At 41.9% G+C, this 16,593-nt stretch overlaps 1 protein-coding gene across 1 annotated transcript in view; it reads right to left on the bottom strand.

Annotated features, from left to right (window-relative positions):
- ORC2 (origin recognition complex second largest subunit 2) overlaps positions 1-11,049 on the bottom strand; it is a 92,587-nt gene extending 81,538 nt beyond the window's left edge. Inside the window, exons 1-2 of the mRNA XM_087390949.1 lie at positions 10,910-11,049; positions 10,647-10,814 (exon numbers count right to left, since the gene is read on the bottom strand). Coding sequence (XP_087247075.1) covers positions 10,647-10,814; positions 10,910-11,041 — 300 coding nt within the window. The 5' untranslated portion in view covers positions 11,042-11,049. The remainder of the gene's footprint in view (positions 1-10,646; positions 10,815-10,909) is intronic.
- Positions 11,050-16,593: the final 5,544 nt, after the last annotated feature.

The raw sequence follows: 16,593 nt of genomic DNA on the forward strand, positions 1-16,593 counted from the left end.
TAGAGGTTTTTCCCCCTAACTGCAGTTAGTTCACTAACTATGGTTAGTGACTACTAAGGTTTTGTCACTATGACAAAACCTTATCAACTCTACTTTGTGTTGTACTCTTTTATACTCTATCTTGCAACTACAGCTTCTAAGCTTTCGACTCTCTCACTCTCTCTAGCTCTCACTCTCTCCATTTCCTTCATTTGGTATCAGAGCAGGTTCTAGGCCTTTGAGCCCTCTGCTCCTTCTCGTACCAGCGCCTTACCTCCAGCTCCAGCCCGCTCCAATCTGTCCGTACAGTCCGTACGACTGTACGGAATCCTGACGCAAGTGTCGCCATCTGCCGCCGTACATCGCCGTACCAGCTCCGTACGTTTCGCCATCTGCAGCCGTACTTCGCCGTACCAGCTCCGTACGTTTCGTCATCTGCTGCCGTACAGCGCTCTGCTTCCGTACCTGCGCGCCGTACAATATCCGTACCTGTTCGTCGTGCAGCTCCCGTATCTGCTCGCCGTACCTGCGCAGGAAGCCGTACAAGTCGACCGTACAGCTCTTGCTTCCCGTACTGTACGACATGTTCCGTACTTTCCGTACAGTACGTCCAATCAGTATTGACCGTACAGTTTGGACTTACCATCTGTACTTGCAGATATAGACCGGTTGTTGTCAACCTCGGGTGTTCTTTGACAGGCTTCTCTTGCAAAAAAATACAGTTTGGTGCAGTTGTTTTGGAGTACATTTGGGGCATTTTTGCATATTGCAGCCATTGCAATCATTGTGCAATTTTGGAGCTACATCTGGAGAAAAATTGGAAATATAGTCTAAAATTTGGGGCTTTTGTCTTAAAATTGCAGATTTGGGGTTTTTAGCATTTTGACCCCTTTCTGGCTGCAATTTCTAGCCACAAATTGGGGCTTTTGTGTTGGGAGAGCATTTTTTGGAGTATTCAGTACATACTGCCTTTCTTGGAGTGTTTGGAACACTTTTGGCAGATTTTGGAGAGTGTTTTATGCTTGGACAGATTTTTGACAGCTCAAGTGCAGAAATCTAAGTTGCATATACAGCCCGTGCTTGGTTGTGTTTTTGGGAGTTGTGCATTTTATTCCCAGTAAGGGAATTCAGCTTTGTATCTGCTTCAATCTCTTTTTCAGATATGGCTGCTTAATGACACTTCAGAAATTCTCAATGGTTGATGCATTGCCACCTCTTGAGATACCTCCTCCACATGCCTGTGAAGGGTGCATTTTAGGTAAAATGCATAGATTTCCCTTCAAGAAGGATGGTTCAGTTAAAGCTGTTCGCAAATTACAGCTTATACACAGTGATGTCTGTGGTCCCATGAGGACTCCGTCATTGGGTGGTTATCTCTACTTTGTCACATTTATTGATGACTACTCCAATTTTACTTGGGTTTATGGGCTGAAAAAGAAATCTGAAGTGTTCACAGTGTTTAAACATTTTTCAGCCATGGTTGAAAATGAAACCGGGCTCAAGATACAGACATTACGCACGGATAGAGGTGGGGAATACCTATCTGCAGAATTTGATGCTTTCCTCAAACAAAAGGGGATTGTGCATCAGCTCACAGTCAGGCTGACCCCTCAGCAAAATGGCAAAGCTGAGAGGAAAAATAGAACCCTCATGGAGATGGACAGATGTATGCTGAAAAGCAAACACATGCCTCATAAATTCTGGTTAGAGGGTTTGATGTGTGCCAATTACATTTTGAACAGGGCTCCCACTAAGGCTTTAAAAACAAAAACTCCTTTTGAGGTCTGGAATGACAAAAAGCCTTCAGTGGATCACTTCCGAGTCTTTGGATGCCTTGCCTATGCACATGTGCCAGTTGAATTTAGGCACAAATTGTCAGATAAAGCCATCAAATGCATATTTGTTGGATACAGTGCAGAAAGCAAGGGGTATCGTCTCTACAATCCTGCTACACGCAAAATCATTGTAAGTAGAGATGTGATATTTTCTGAAAATTCAGCTCACACTCAGGCTGATTTTCAAATGCCTTCACCTTCAGAAGATGTCTTTCAAGGGTTGCTACCCATTGCTTTGGGTTCCCCTGCTGATTTTTCTGATCCAAATCAGAATTTACAGCAACCTTCAAATGCTTCAGTTCCGCCACGGGATGTCATGCCTCCTCCACAGGAAGTGGAACAAGTGGTACAGCAAGAAATTGCAGACATACATGCAGCAAAAACAGTCCCAAACTGGCTGTTACAAACTCTCCGGGAGAGTAAACTTGATGCTCCGTTACCTGGCAGGACTCGCAGTGCAGCAAGGCACATGGAAGGTGCTAATTCAGTGGAATCAGCATATGCAGGTACTCTCCTTGATGAAGAGGAGCCTGCCACATTTGAAGAGGCACAAGGTAATGTGCATTGGATGAATGCCATGCACGATGAGTTGCAGTCCATTGCAAAAAATCAGACTTGGGATGTTGTGGACTTGCCACAGGGTAAACATGCTATTGGCACACGATGGGTATTTAAAGTCAAACGGAAGCCAGATGGCTCCATTGACAGATATAAAGCCAGGCTGGTTGCTAAAGGCTATGCTCAGAAAAAGGGCATATATTATGAGGAGACTTTTGCTCCTACATCCCGGATGACTACCATCCGATCAGTAATTGCAATGGCTGCACATTTTGAGTGGAATGTTCATCAGTTGGACATCAAAACAGCCTTCTTAAATGGGGACTTGCTGGAAGAGGTGTATGTCAAACCACCTCCGGGTTTTGGAATTACAGCAAATGCACTTCAAGTCTGCAAGCTTAATAAAGCTTTATATGGGCTGAAACAGGCCCCTCGTGCATGGTATGCCAAGATACATGCCTTTTTGACCAGCAAGGGGCTGCACAATAGTCCTACTGAGAGCACCCTCTACATCAAGATGGATGGGGGGGAAATCTTAGTCATCCTTCTTTATGTTGATGACTTACTGCTCACAGGGTCCAATGACGACAAAATTGCAAATTTCAAAACTGATTTGCAGACCCACTTTGATATGTCAGATTTGGGGCTGCTTCACTTTTATTTGGGGATCCAGTTCTCTCATGTGAGACGTGGCACTGTTATGTCTCAGTCCAAGTATGTTCAGAAACTTTTGGACAGATTTAACATGCAAGAGTGTAAGCCCATATCTACTCCTATGGAACCGGGGCTGAAACTCACAATGCATGATGCAGGAGAATCAGTTGATGCCACACTTTACAGTCAAGCTGTTGGATGCCTCATATATCTCTGCAATACTAGGCCTGATATTCAGTTTGCAGTATCTCAGGTGAGCAGGTACATGCATAGCCCCAAAACTATGCATTGGCAGGCAGTTAAGCGCATCTTCCGTTATTTGCAAGGCACCAAGTCTTTTGGCTTACTATTTCCCAGGGGGGGTGACTTGCAGATGCATGCCTACAGTGATTCAGATTGGGCTGGTGATTATGACACTAGGCAGTCCACTAGTGGCAATTGTTTCTTTTTGGGAAAATCTTGCATTTCATGGCTGAGCAAGAAACAATCTACAGTGGCTACCTCATCATGTGAAGCTGAGTACAGGGCAGCTTTCACAGCAACAGTTGAATGTGTCTGGCTGAGACGTTTATTTGCTGATCTTCATCTGTCTTTGGAGGGTCCTTCTCCAATTCTCACTGATAGTCAGAGTGCCATTGCAGTGGCAAAGAATCCAGTGTTTCATGCTCGCACGAAGCACATTGAGGTTCACTATCACTACGTCAGAGAGAAGTTGCATGCAGGAGAGATCAGTATGATCTTTGTGTCCACACATGACAACGTTGCAGATATTTTCACCAAAGCACTACCACGTGAGAAGTTCGAGGCATTTCGCAGTGCCCTGAACTTATATCCGTTTGGTGATTGATCAGCCTTGTACATGACATTGGCACTGCAGGGGGGTGTTGGAATTATAGATATAATTCAGCAGTGACCAATGTAATATAATAAGTTAGTTAGGGGCACTTTTCCCTCATTTAGAGGTTTTTCCCCCTAACTGCAGTTAGTTCACTAACTATGGTTAGTGACTACTAAGGTTTTGTCACTATGACAAAACCTTATCAACTCTACTTTGTGTTGTACTCTTTTATACTCTATCTTGCAACTACAGCTTCTAAGCTTTCGACTCTCTCACTCTCTCCATTTCCTTCAAACATGAGCACAGCACCAGCCAGCCCTTCAGTCGCAAAACAGCCTGCAAACAGATTTTTCGCCATTGACAGCAGCAGCCTGGTGCGCCAGCCTCTATTGCGATCCAGAATCGGGTACCTGCAGCCTGTTGCGCCATTGATAGCCTGCTCTCCTTGCTAGATGGAGTCTTCACATTCTGCTTTTAAGGATTTTCTTGTCATTCTCAAATTACAGCAAATGAAAGAATCTCCCTTAAAGCATGGAAACCCCTGGTAATTCACCCGGCCTTTCAAGGACACCTCAGGCATCATCTACCACACAATATCGTGTTCAGATTGCACAACCAGCCCATTTCGAAGCTTTTGCATCATGGGTCTTCTATGTCATGTGCCCTCCTAGTGATTTGGACCACATCCTATATCTTCTGCGTGAGGCACCTCAGTTACATTACTTCCTCAGCACAGTCCAAGTTGTGTTCCACGAAACACGAAGATACCCAGAACCCGATATTCCTCGAGTTTGCTGTCCATCTTTGGAGAGAATTTTACCCCTCACCTTCGGCATCTCCAGGGTACTCTCCATCTCCTTCAAGATATCCTCCTATACAGGTTGTACCTTCCCCAAGACAGTATTTACACTCCGAAGGCACTCCTTCTCCAAGATATCCTCCACTTCCGACAACAGCTCCTTATCCTTTCTCAGATCCGTGGACTCTGCAACCCACTCCAGTCCTCTCACGAGCAGTAACACCACTTTCGGCATCACCAGTGTTACCTCAGATAGGACCTCCTTTACCAAATTTCCACAGGTGGTTCCATCCTGCCTCGCCTGCCCCCTCCAACATGAGCAAACCTTAGGAAGCAGCCCAAATCTTCTTCCAAAAATGGTACAAACTAGAGCGCAAGTTCGTGTTTTTCTCACAAGGATCTCCGATATGTCGCAATGCTCGAGTGAAGCCTCTCCAGAGATCAAAGACTCAAGTCCAAAAAAGAACCCTGAAGTCAACGTACAAGGCGAAACACTACTGCAACTTCAAATTTCCCAGCTTCAGGACAGCATCTCCGACTTGGTCCAGAAAGTTCAACAACTTCAAGATTCTCGCAGTACCACACATACAGAGGATGACGTGACGCAACCAGACGACTATGCGGATCCATTCCCACCAGAGGTAGAAAACACTGAACTAGGTGCCCTCTACCGTTTACTTCAAGCTTCCAAAACTAAAAGACTTGACATCAAACTTCCAGAAGCCTACACTGGTCAACGCAATCGCCGAACAGTTGACCAATGGCTCGCAAAAATGCGCATGTATTTTGATACTGTTGACCTCACTGAAGGCAAAAAGATCGCCTTGGCAGTCTCCCTCCTCAAGGATACAGCTTTTCTATGGTGGCAAAGACGCTTAAAGGACAGCAAAAGTGTGTTAACATGGGAGCCTTTTGGACACGTGCTCTGTAAGCAGTTCATACCTGCCAATGCGGACTTCCAAGCACGTTCAAAACTCCGACAGTTGTGTCTTCCTACATCTCTCAGTTCACCACATGGAGATTGATGGTTTAACTGAGGATGATCGCTTTCATGCTTTCATCTTAGGCCTAAGTCCCTCGTTACGCATTGATGTCCTTAAAGCAAACATCACCACCACAACTGGCGCTATTGCTTACACAGAGCGCACTACAGATTTCCAAAACACAGGGAAGCAGAGTGCTAATCGCACACAGAACTCTACTATGGCTAAAGGTGCTCGCCCTCAAGATAACACCTGGTTTTGAGAAAACTCCGGTAATCAAGGTCAGCGACAGTCTCAAGATCCCCAGAAGCCTCAGAAATCATATGCTGGATTTCAACAGAAGTACTCCTCCAAGGATCGCGCCTCTTCTTCTTCACAAAGTCATTACTGACATCCCCAACATAAAGGTGCGGCCACTGACAAGAAGAACAACTCCAGCACAAAAGGACTTTGTACCATCTGTACAGGCGACCATAGATGGTTCGATTGTCCCAAGCGACCCAAGCAAAATTCCAATATGGAACCTAGCACTTCCTAAACAGAAGATGCTACCCCAGCACAAGACAAGAAAGGCAAAGCTGTTCGAATGGCGAATACCATCCACCTGAGTCTTGCCAGCAACCCCGAACCTTCCCTGGCCACTCAAGTACTTTGTGTTCAAGGATCGATTCGTGGAACAACGGTCACTATCCTCATCGACATTGGCTGCTCTCATAACTTCCTAGCTAGTTCTATGGCCGACAAACTTCGGTCGACCACCAGTCCTAGTCTCACGGACTATCAGATTGAACTCGCAAATGGAACTACTTTCTTGTGCAACACCCGGATCAAAAACTTGTCTTTTCGCATCCAACATTATACGGACAAGTTGAACTTCGACATCATGCCTCTTTCTCGGTACGATGTCATACTCGAACAACAGTGGCTCTACGACTACGATCCATCAATCAGTTTTCGCAGCCATACTATCCAGTTTGTCTACCAGGGAAAACTTATTGAGCTAACTGGTTCTAGGGACTCTCCTTCAACCCCAGTTGCCTCTGTCCTACAAGTAAAGAAGTGGGTTCGTAAACGTCAAGTAAAGACTTCACTTCTGTTAGTTACGGCAGTAGAGGAGACACCAACTAAGGATCCTCCTGAATACCTCAACCAACCTTTTTTCCAGCCCTACCTGGATATTTTTCCACAGGAATTGCCAAAGCAGTTACCACCTCGACGACCAGTGGATCACCCAATCAAACTTATCCCCGGCAATAATCCACCGTCGAAACCTCCTTATCGGGTTTCTTATACTCAAAATGAAGAAATCCAAAGACGGGTGACCGAGCTACTCGACAAAGGTCATATTCGGCCCAGTCGCAACCCTTTTATATCTCCTGTACTACTTGTGGAAAAAAAGAATAAGTCAATGCGCCTCTGCATTGACTACCGAGCTCTCAACAAGCTCACTATAAAAAACAAGTATCCATTGCCTCGCATCAATGACCTCTTCGATCAACTTCTACATGCAACACAATTCTCAAAGATTGATCTTCGTTCACGTTATCATCAAATTCGCATACGAGAAGGCGATGAGTACAAGACAGCTTTTCGAACAAAGTATGGACACTATGAATGTTTGGTCATGCCCTTTGGGTTAAACAATGCCCCGGCCACATTCATGACACTAATGAACGACATCTTCAGGTCTTTCCTCAATAAGTTCGTCATCGTTTACCTCGATGACATCCTCGTTTTCAGCAGATCCCTACTTGAGCACAAACAACATCTTCACCAAGTTTTTGAAGTTCTCCACGCAAATTCTCTCTACATCAACATTGAGAAGAGTGAGTTCTTCAAGACCCAACTCGAATATTTGGGACATGTTATTTCAGCTCAAGGCATCTCTGTGGATCCCAAGAAGGTCGAGGTAATCCAAAACTGGCCTACTCCTAAGAATGTTCATGATGTCTGCTCTTTTCTTGGATTGGCAAACTTCTACCATACAAAGCTCTATCAGTTTTCCGAAATTGCAGCTCCTATGTCCGAATTATTGAAAAGCACAGCAGTTTTTCAGTGGCTTCCGGAAACAGAGTATAGTTTCCAACAACTCAAGCAAGCACTCACTACCACGCCAGTTATGGCTATTGCTGACCCAAACCTTCCATTTGAGGTCATGACCGACGCTTCCGACATCGCTACAGGAGCAGTCTTGATGCAAGAAGGCAGAGTTATTGCTTTTGACAGCCATAAACATTATGACATCCAAACCCAATACCCAGTTTATGATAAGGAGTTTCTTGCCGTTGTACATACTTATCGCTCTTGGAAACATTATCTCATGGGCGCCGACTCAGTGGTCAAGACAGACCATCACTCTCTAAAGTATATCTTTACTCAGCCAGTCATGAACGCTCGAGATCTGGACGACTCCGACGCTACTTGGCAATCTGATGAAGACTTACAACAGTACCCTGACATTTTACAGCAGTATTTTCAGAATTTACAGTGATATTTTCTACATCAATTCATTATCTCCACCAGGGTCTTATTTTGAGTGGGAGGGGATGTCACGATCTGTGACGTATTCCTTTCTCTATTTCTAGACTTATGGATAGTTTGATGAATGGACACTTGTGGAAGGGTATGCCCTTTCGACGGGACACTTCCTATGAGGCACAACCCTTGCCCTTTCGACGAGACACTTCCTATGAGGCACAACCCTTCACAAGAGACATCCTATTGAAGAGACATTCCTATTGTTATGTACCCTCTCATCAAGGGTCACACCCTTCACAAGGGGTACACACCTCTTCATGCACACACACTTTGGAGTACACACCTTTTCTCTATATAAGAGAGGCCCAATTGTATGGATGACACAACAGATACACTATAGACATCCAAGCAATACAATTATTCCTTGTTCTCTGCTATCTCAGTCTCCTTTCTCTTTTTCTTAGCACATTTCTAAATATAGTAAATCTAGGATTTCTTACAGTCTATTATGGCCCGGGGATACCATTCCACCCACTCAGTTTGTTCGTCATCTTGGTTACCCTTTGGGGTGGGAACTCACTCGCCGACAACAAACTGATTGGGTTTTGGCTAAGCTTCGGAAAAAGCTTGAGTATTGGAAACTGGCAACCTGACCTTTGCGCGTTCGTTTTCGAATAGTCCAATCCATCCTTGTGACATATATTCAATTTTACTTGCCATTGATCATGTTTACTAAGGCAGATCTTACATCTTTCATGTCTGTCTTTATGGAACTCTTCTGGCGATCCAAACATGGCAGAAAAAGTCTCAACCTGCTTTCAATGCATCACATTTGTTCTCCCAAGATGCATGGTGGGTTGAACATCACGGATATTCATGTGCACATTCTTGCCCACAGGGGAAAAATGTTGCAGCAATTTCTGCAAGGTGATCAGCCTTGGGCTCTTATGATTAGGACTCTGGTCACTCATATCAGTATTTCTGCGTTTGGTCATTGGCAACTCGATCACTGGGATTTCTTTTTTGGCTGCATTGATGGCACTTTGCCTGGATGCCCTTTTGTCTCCCACTTGCTTCTTGACTGAAAGAATGTTCTTTCTCATCTGGAATGGAATGGACCGCAATCTTTGCTTGGGAATTCTTTGAGAGCTGAAAGCATTCACTGGTCGAAAGTCTTTCAGCCTCCCTTGGCTTTACAAGAACCTCAACGTTCCTACTTTGTCTCATTTAAAGACATCACCTCGATTGCTGATGTTATAGATGATGTTGGTACTGTGCTCCCCTTTTCTCTAGGGGCCACTACATATGGATTGGGCTCTCATTATCGTCCTTTGTGGCGACAAATTACTTCTATGCTTTCGCCCTTTGTTCCGATTCCTCCTTTGGAACTCCAGGACCACCGACTGGAAGATTGGACTTTGACTTCTCCAGGGTCCTCTTCTCGTCCTTTGATGCTATCTCAGATTACTGTACCTGCATTGTATAAAATCCTTTTGCCTCAACCTTGGGTTTCAGAGAGAGGTGATTCTGTTTGGCGAATGCATCGCCCAGCCAAGTGGTGGAGGAAAAGATTACAGCAACTTTGGGCCTATAAAGTAGAGGCAATGGTGGTGTGATAAAAGAGTTGTATAGGGATCGTGAAGAACCCAATGCTCCATGCTAGGAGAAAGCACATCGAGGTTCAATATGGCTTTATCCCAGAGCTGATTATGGAACTGATACACTGCCGACACCACAAAGGCTCTTCCCAAAAGAGTAGATAGCACATCTCATTCAACGAAAGTGTGTTCGCCTAAGTCTGTCAGAGGGGTGTTTCCACCAGTGAACCACCATATAAGGACATATGGACTTGCAGAAGGCAGTCCCATACGCCCATGGATAAGGGAGGCCTGTTTATACGCTGCAAAAAGGGGCTGGATCTGGGTCAGCAGACCCCAAAGACTGATTGGCTTCAAATTTATTCTTGATCCATGTACTTCATAATAGGATATTTATCAAGATAAAAAGTGATGAAAATGATTAAAGAAAGTTACCACCTATCAACTTCAAAAATGCAACTTACGAACAATGTCTTATTAATAGAATTTTGTAAAACCACTGTACGATCATTGCCAGCATTAAGCCTTCATTTTAATTAATGATAAAAATACAAACCGTGTATTGGTAAGGGGAACTGGGTCCCGCCTCATGCCAATGATCGTCTCTATTCAGATTATTTGTTCTTGTTGGTCTATTATCAATGACATTGTTAATATAGTCGATACCTCAATCCAAATGCCAAAACCATTACAAAGAAAAAAACCTATCTAAACACTCATGACCTGTAATACAGCATAGTAATATCTACTAATACACTCCGTATGCCCAGAAATTCGTCCTACTCTCAAAGTCCTTGTTCAAAGTAACAGGTGAGGATGAGAGCACTCTATAGCTTGTGTGTGATCAGTGGCGATTGGTGAGCCGCCCAAGAGTCCGATTGGATTTTTAAACAATAAAAGCAAGAGCATGAAATAAGCACTTACATGTTCTTCGACTAAATCAAGATCAGAAATTTTGTTGCCCAACCCTTTCCCCCCTTCATTCGCTTCTCGAGCCCTAAAGTAGCTTTGCGAGAATGGGACAGCCCCATCATCGACGTTGTCCCGCAATTGCTTTTCGGCGTCAACGAGGACGCGCTCGAGTTCATTATTCTGCCAAAGTCCATAGTCAGGCGTGTTTCGATAAACGCAGCCCACAACAGCAAATGATACAGAGCGTTCGAGAGGATTAGCATTATGATGCAAACCTCAACATTGTCATTATCTTGAGGCAAGCAATCGGAGGTTCTCTTTCTGTGAGGCTTGTGCTTGGAGGAAGGTAGCTCTTGGGTATGCTGGGGTGAGCGAGAAGGCTTGGGGTGCGCCTTGTTTCGGGCCATCGGATGGAAATTTGAGAAGTTCGCGAGTAGCAAGGCGAAGTTCCCAAATATATGCGAAATGGCGGGAAATGGAGATGAGAGTGCCCAAATGGGCACACGTGGCACGTGGTGCCCAAACGGGCAGAGGTGACAGGGGGCCATTCAGGCCAAACGCAAGAGTGGACACTGAGGCCATGGCAGGTGGCCATCAGCCATTTGAGCCAAACGGGAGATGCGAGAGCAAAAGTTCGTCGACACTAAGGCCATGGCAGGTGGCCATTCGAGGCAAACGCTCTTAAGAGCAAATGTTCATCAACGCTAAGGCCATGGCAAGTGGCCATCGGCCATTCGAGCTAAACACAATAACAGAAGTTCATCGACTCTAAGGCTTGGAGACAGGGACGGTTGGAAGCCTATTGACGTTGATTGACGCTAAGGTTGGAACATGATAGGGAGGCACCCAATCGGCTGGGCGCTCTGCCCAGTGCCTCCACCAGCACCAAGGTGGCCAAACGAGTCCAATAGAAGTTGTTGGACTCGTTCCACCACCCAGATGCATTACAAGCATCGCCATTCCATCAAATCTCTCACGCATGAACCAATTAGCGCACTCGCATCCGCATCCAGCATGAAAACAAGCCCTAAGAGCCTATTCATGCGAGTGGCTTGGTTTTGGAGACCAAAAGCTGTGGTTTGCAATCGAAAGGTTCACGTGGAGCAAGTTTAAGACCTTGGTTGCAAGCCAAAATAAAATCGGTTGCCGAACCAACCCTTCCTTCCAAGTAGGGGCTCATGAAGAAATCAAAAGCAATCATTGTTTTTTATTGTTTCGAGACACTTGTACAGCTAACACACCATCATTTCTATGCACACAATCTGAATGCCTACCTCCATTCTCAAAAACTTAGCTGGGGTGAACCAAAAAGAACTTGCAACTAGGTGTTTGGCAAATTTGAAACCATGTTTCATACGAAACCCTCTCTGTGGAAAAGCTCTAAGGGGCTTTGGGGAGATGGCTTGATTTTTTGGCTAAAGGGCCTTCCATGTTTGGGCCTACAAGAATCTATGGACTCATTGGGGAAATTTCGCTAATCTATTGTAGATGTTTTGGTTTTTTTGTATTTGGCCAAGCTCACCAAAATTGTTTGCTAACCTACATAAATCCTAAATCAAAACCCTAACCTAATAAATTTTAGTCCTACCTTCTTTTTTCTTTTTACTTCTTCCAACTCAACTCCACACTCTCTTGACCTCCGCTCTCCTTTGCTCATGCCACCATGCTCTATCTTTGTTCGTCGTTTCTAAATATCCATCCAATTTGCTTCTTTATTAGTCTCTTGCATTTTCCGAGTATTCTAGTGCGTGAAGATACACATGATCTTTTGGCAAAGGAGCTTTTATTTGCCTTATGTTTCTGCGGATCCACAACAGCCAACTCTGAACCTATGCTATTATCTGGTGTCCTCTCTTAGTATTTGCGATGGATCTATTTTTCATTGTATTTACAGAGTGTTTATGTGATTCGTTTCATCATCTAAGCATTTTTGTAGGGATATATAGAATGTGCATCTACTATTCGCTAAGCGACAATTATGTAAGTGTTATATGTTTTCAAGCGATTTGTTCTTTGACATTCTGCATTTCTGTTTCTATACAAGTTCTTCATACTTGCATGCATTTGCGGTCTGCATATTTTGATGAAAAATCTTGTTGAAGCTTGGCAAATTAATAATCAAGATTGAATGCTTAAGTTTCCTTACTTTTTCATTAAAAGTGTAACCATATGGCATTCTAAAAGTGAGATGGTACAATACATCCATCTACATTCACTATTGGGTATTTCTTCATGCCAACATTTGAGATAGACTTGTTTATAAAGGGCACTATAGCAATAATCTTTGCAACTTTATGTTGTTGCTGGGAATGTGTAGTAATACCATCTTTTCAATTTGTGGAAGATATATTTTTCAATGATTTGCTCACAAAAATATGTCATCTTATGAAGTGCATACAAGTCAAACAACTTTTTAAATTGATTCTAGCAATTATTATTCTAACATTGAATATATCTTCTTATGAAATGTATACAAGTCAAGCACATTTTTAAATCGATTTCTAACTATAATTACAATGTAAATAACTCATTTCAAGTATTGTAAGAGCATTTGATGTGCTATCATGTTAACAATGTAGATTTAAAATATTCAATTTAATAGTTGTTTGAGGAATTAAAATGTTGAACTCTATCAAGGTTTGGCTCTGAAATTTGTTAAATTGAGTAGTTTGTTAGTACTTACAATACCTGCTAATTTGTTGTACATATAATCCTGTTGTCAAATACATTTGAATTGATTTCTGTACTCTTAAAATTAAAGAGCTTACTAATTAGATATTTGTTATATCAAATAATTTTGGAACTTTTGATGTGGAATATATGACATTTGTGAAGATTATATCACTTTGATAAATATATAATTTTGATATACTTACAATTCTTAGTTTTGGTATTCAAATTCATATGATGCAATATCTATTGATGATTAGCTGTTGATTGTCAATGCCATTTTAAAATCTGAAGAATCTCTTACTGACAATTTCAAAGAACCTTTGAACTATAAAAGCTTTTTGGCATTCGTAGTCACATGTTACGTTCTATTATTTGAAAGCACATATTGTTGCAGTTAGGAATTTAGCATTATTTAGTGTTTAAAAAAAAGCTTTTTATTCAAATTCTTACATTTTGAAAAGAGCATTTGAAGAAGTCTAAACTTTTTTATTTGAATTTTTACAATATGAAAGAAGCTTTTGAAAGAACTTTGAAAAAGCCCCTATTGCATATTATTTCATTGGGAGAGTATTTGTTTTAGAAGCTCTAATATAGAATTTACCACATTGTGAAGATTGTATAACTATAAATATCCCCTATTACATATTCTTTCATTGGAAGAATACCATTTCTCACAAATTCTGTTGTGGATTGCATCATATTTGCAAAGAGATCATGTCTTTGATAAGTAATCAAATTTGATTTAAATTTTAGAATTTAAATTATGAATGTACAACATGACAAGCTTTGAAATTTTCTTGCTATTATGACAAATAATATTTTATTCAAACATATCTAAAGTGTTGAACACTTATCATTTTACCAGTATGTGCATTGCAACGAATGATAGATTAAAATTGCAAATCCTTATGTCACACTCATTTGACAATTATATGTTCTTTGAATGATGATCAATGAAGAATTTATTTTCTTGAAAACATTATTGTGTGGAGTGTGACAGAAAACAATGTTGATCATGTGAAGGGAAACAAGGAAATCTTGAGACAAGAATCTCCCAATAGAGTGTCCAACGGTGGCAGCCCTGGTATGATAATAGGCATGGCATCTTTATCGACTTGCTCTCCACCTATTATTTAAAGATATCCTCCAAGAAATAGGACACCAATAAAAAGGAGGCTAGTTGATAGTTGCGTACTTCAAAAGAAACCAAAAGTCCTACTCCCAAAAAAAAAACAATATAAAACCTGTAGTGCCATCTCAAAATACATGAGATGAAGATGAAGAAAATAGTCCTGTGAAGCCATTATTGATCAAAGAGATTACCCTTGGTGGTGAAGGCGGTCAGAGAACTTGCCAATTAGCTTGACGAGAAGATCATAATGCGAGGAGAGGAATCAAAGGGTTTGAGTCGAGCAAGACAACAAGTGAAGAAATTGCAAGCAGTTACTAGTAGGGGATCTAAGTCTAGAAAAGAGGGCACGAGCAAGCTTTGCAAAAGCATGAAGTACACGCTCAGGAGAACGCACCATGCATGCATGTAGAATTGGTCAAGGGGAAGCAGAGGAGATAATGCTACAAGGGTGGTAGTAAGGTGGGCACGGGGTTTAGGTGGTAAGATCATAACTGCTTGAGACGCTATAACGGAGCATGACGGTGGGAGTAAAGTGGAAAGCAGTGGGTGTGGTTAAGGGTTAGGTGGTAGGGTTGTTAGGTAAGGGGTTAAATTCCTATCAATGGAACCGCTTGAATGCTAATAAAGCCCATGGGACATGAAAAAAGAGGAGGGGGGTTAAGGCGGGGTTGTGTGCATGCATATATGTGAAAGTGTGTTACAATAATGCCTAAGGTAAGCATAAAATGTAGAAAAAGCCTATGTTGAGGATAAAAAATAAAAAGAAGTGAGTAAAAACTTTGGTGTCGGGAGAGGGGAGGTTACGTGTGTGAGCAAGTGAAAATGTAAGGAGCCTAAGTGTGTGAAAATGAGTATAAGGAGCGTACTAGTGTGGGGGAAAGTATTACATGAATTTAAAAAAAAGGGGGAATGTGTGTGTGTGTAACCCATTTAAAAAAGTTAACCAATTAAAAGAAGAATTTAATATAAAAAGTGGGCAAAAGAAAAGTAAATAAGTGTAAAAATTAAAAGAGGGAAGGGGGGGAGGAAAAATACTTAATAATTTGTTAGGTAGTGCCTAAGGGAGGGGGGGAAACCAAAGTATTAGGCAGTGCATAAGGAAGGGGGGGGGGAATAAATTATTTTGTATTAGAAAGTGTGTATGTGTGTGACAGAGAGATAAAAATTTAAGCAAAATTAATGTGTGTGTGTGTGTGTGAAGACTCATCGACAAAACCCCATTTCATTGTGAAATGAAAACAAATTTGGTACAGGATACAAAGGAAAACATTCCTTGAAACATTACAAAAGAAACCAGAGGTGTACAATTTCAAAAAGGTTTGTAGAATGCATGACTATACAAATAAGTTTTGCTTTGATAAGTCGTTGCAAGCATCACTTTATTTGAAAGGGGGTCTACATACCGACCACCATCCAACAAGAAAAACCTAGTGAGATTAAAGCTTCATTGGGAAGACAAGTGTCTAAACACCCCTCCCTTGTTATCGAGATCACAATAAAATTAACACTTAATCACAAACTTATTAAGGTTGTTTTAATCTAATGAGTGTCAAGTAGATTGGAGCAACCATAAGTGAATTTTGCACTTTAGAGATTATAGAGGGTGAACTTAGCACTTTGTAGAAAGAAAGTGTAAATAACAAAAGAAGGGGAAGGGAAAAAATGGAAAAATTATGAAAAGAAGTTTTAATATCATAGAGGGAAAAGAAGTATTATGAGCTATGAAAAAAGAGAGCTAATAAATAAGAATTTGGAAAGGTTAGCAAAGGTGATAGCAAATCTTAACAAGTTTGTGAGACAAGATAGATAGATAGATAGAGAGAGAGAGAGAGAGAGAGAGAGAGAGAGAGAGAGAGAGAGGATGAAGAGAATAAAGAGAGTGTGTTAGGGAGAGAAGATAGAGAGGAAAGAAGAGAGAGAGAGAGAGAGAGAGAGAGATTGATGAGATATATATTGTAAAATAATATAAAATAAGCAATAAAAGGGGGCATAAGTAATAAACTTAGAGCAAAAGGTTAGGGGAATTAGTTATGTTAGTTTAGAAGGTTTAGAAGGGGAATAAAAGAGCATGAAGTAAAATATCTTGGAAAGTGGAAGTGAAGGAGGACATTGTGGAAGAGAGTGTGGGAACCAAATGGCAAAATGTTCCATTGA

The sequence above is a fragment of the Dipteris shenzhenensis genome, chromosome 19, assembly GCF_047967505.1.
Source record: "Dipteris shenzhenensis isolate YYH24624 ecotype China chromosome 19, Dip_SZ_1.0, whole genome shotgun sequence".
NCBI classification, from domain to species: domain Eukaryota; kingdom Viridiplantae; phylum Streptophyta; class Polypodiopsida; order Gleicheniales; family Dipteridaceae; genus Dipteris; species Dipteris shenzhenensis.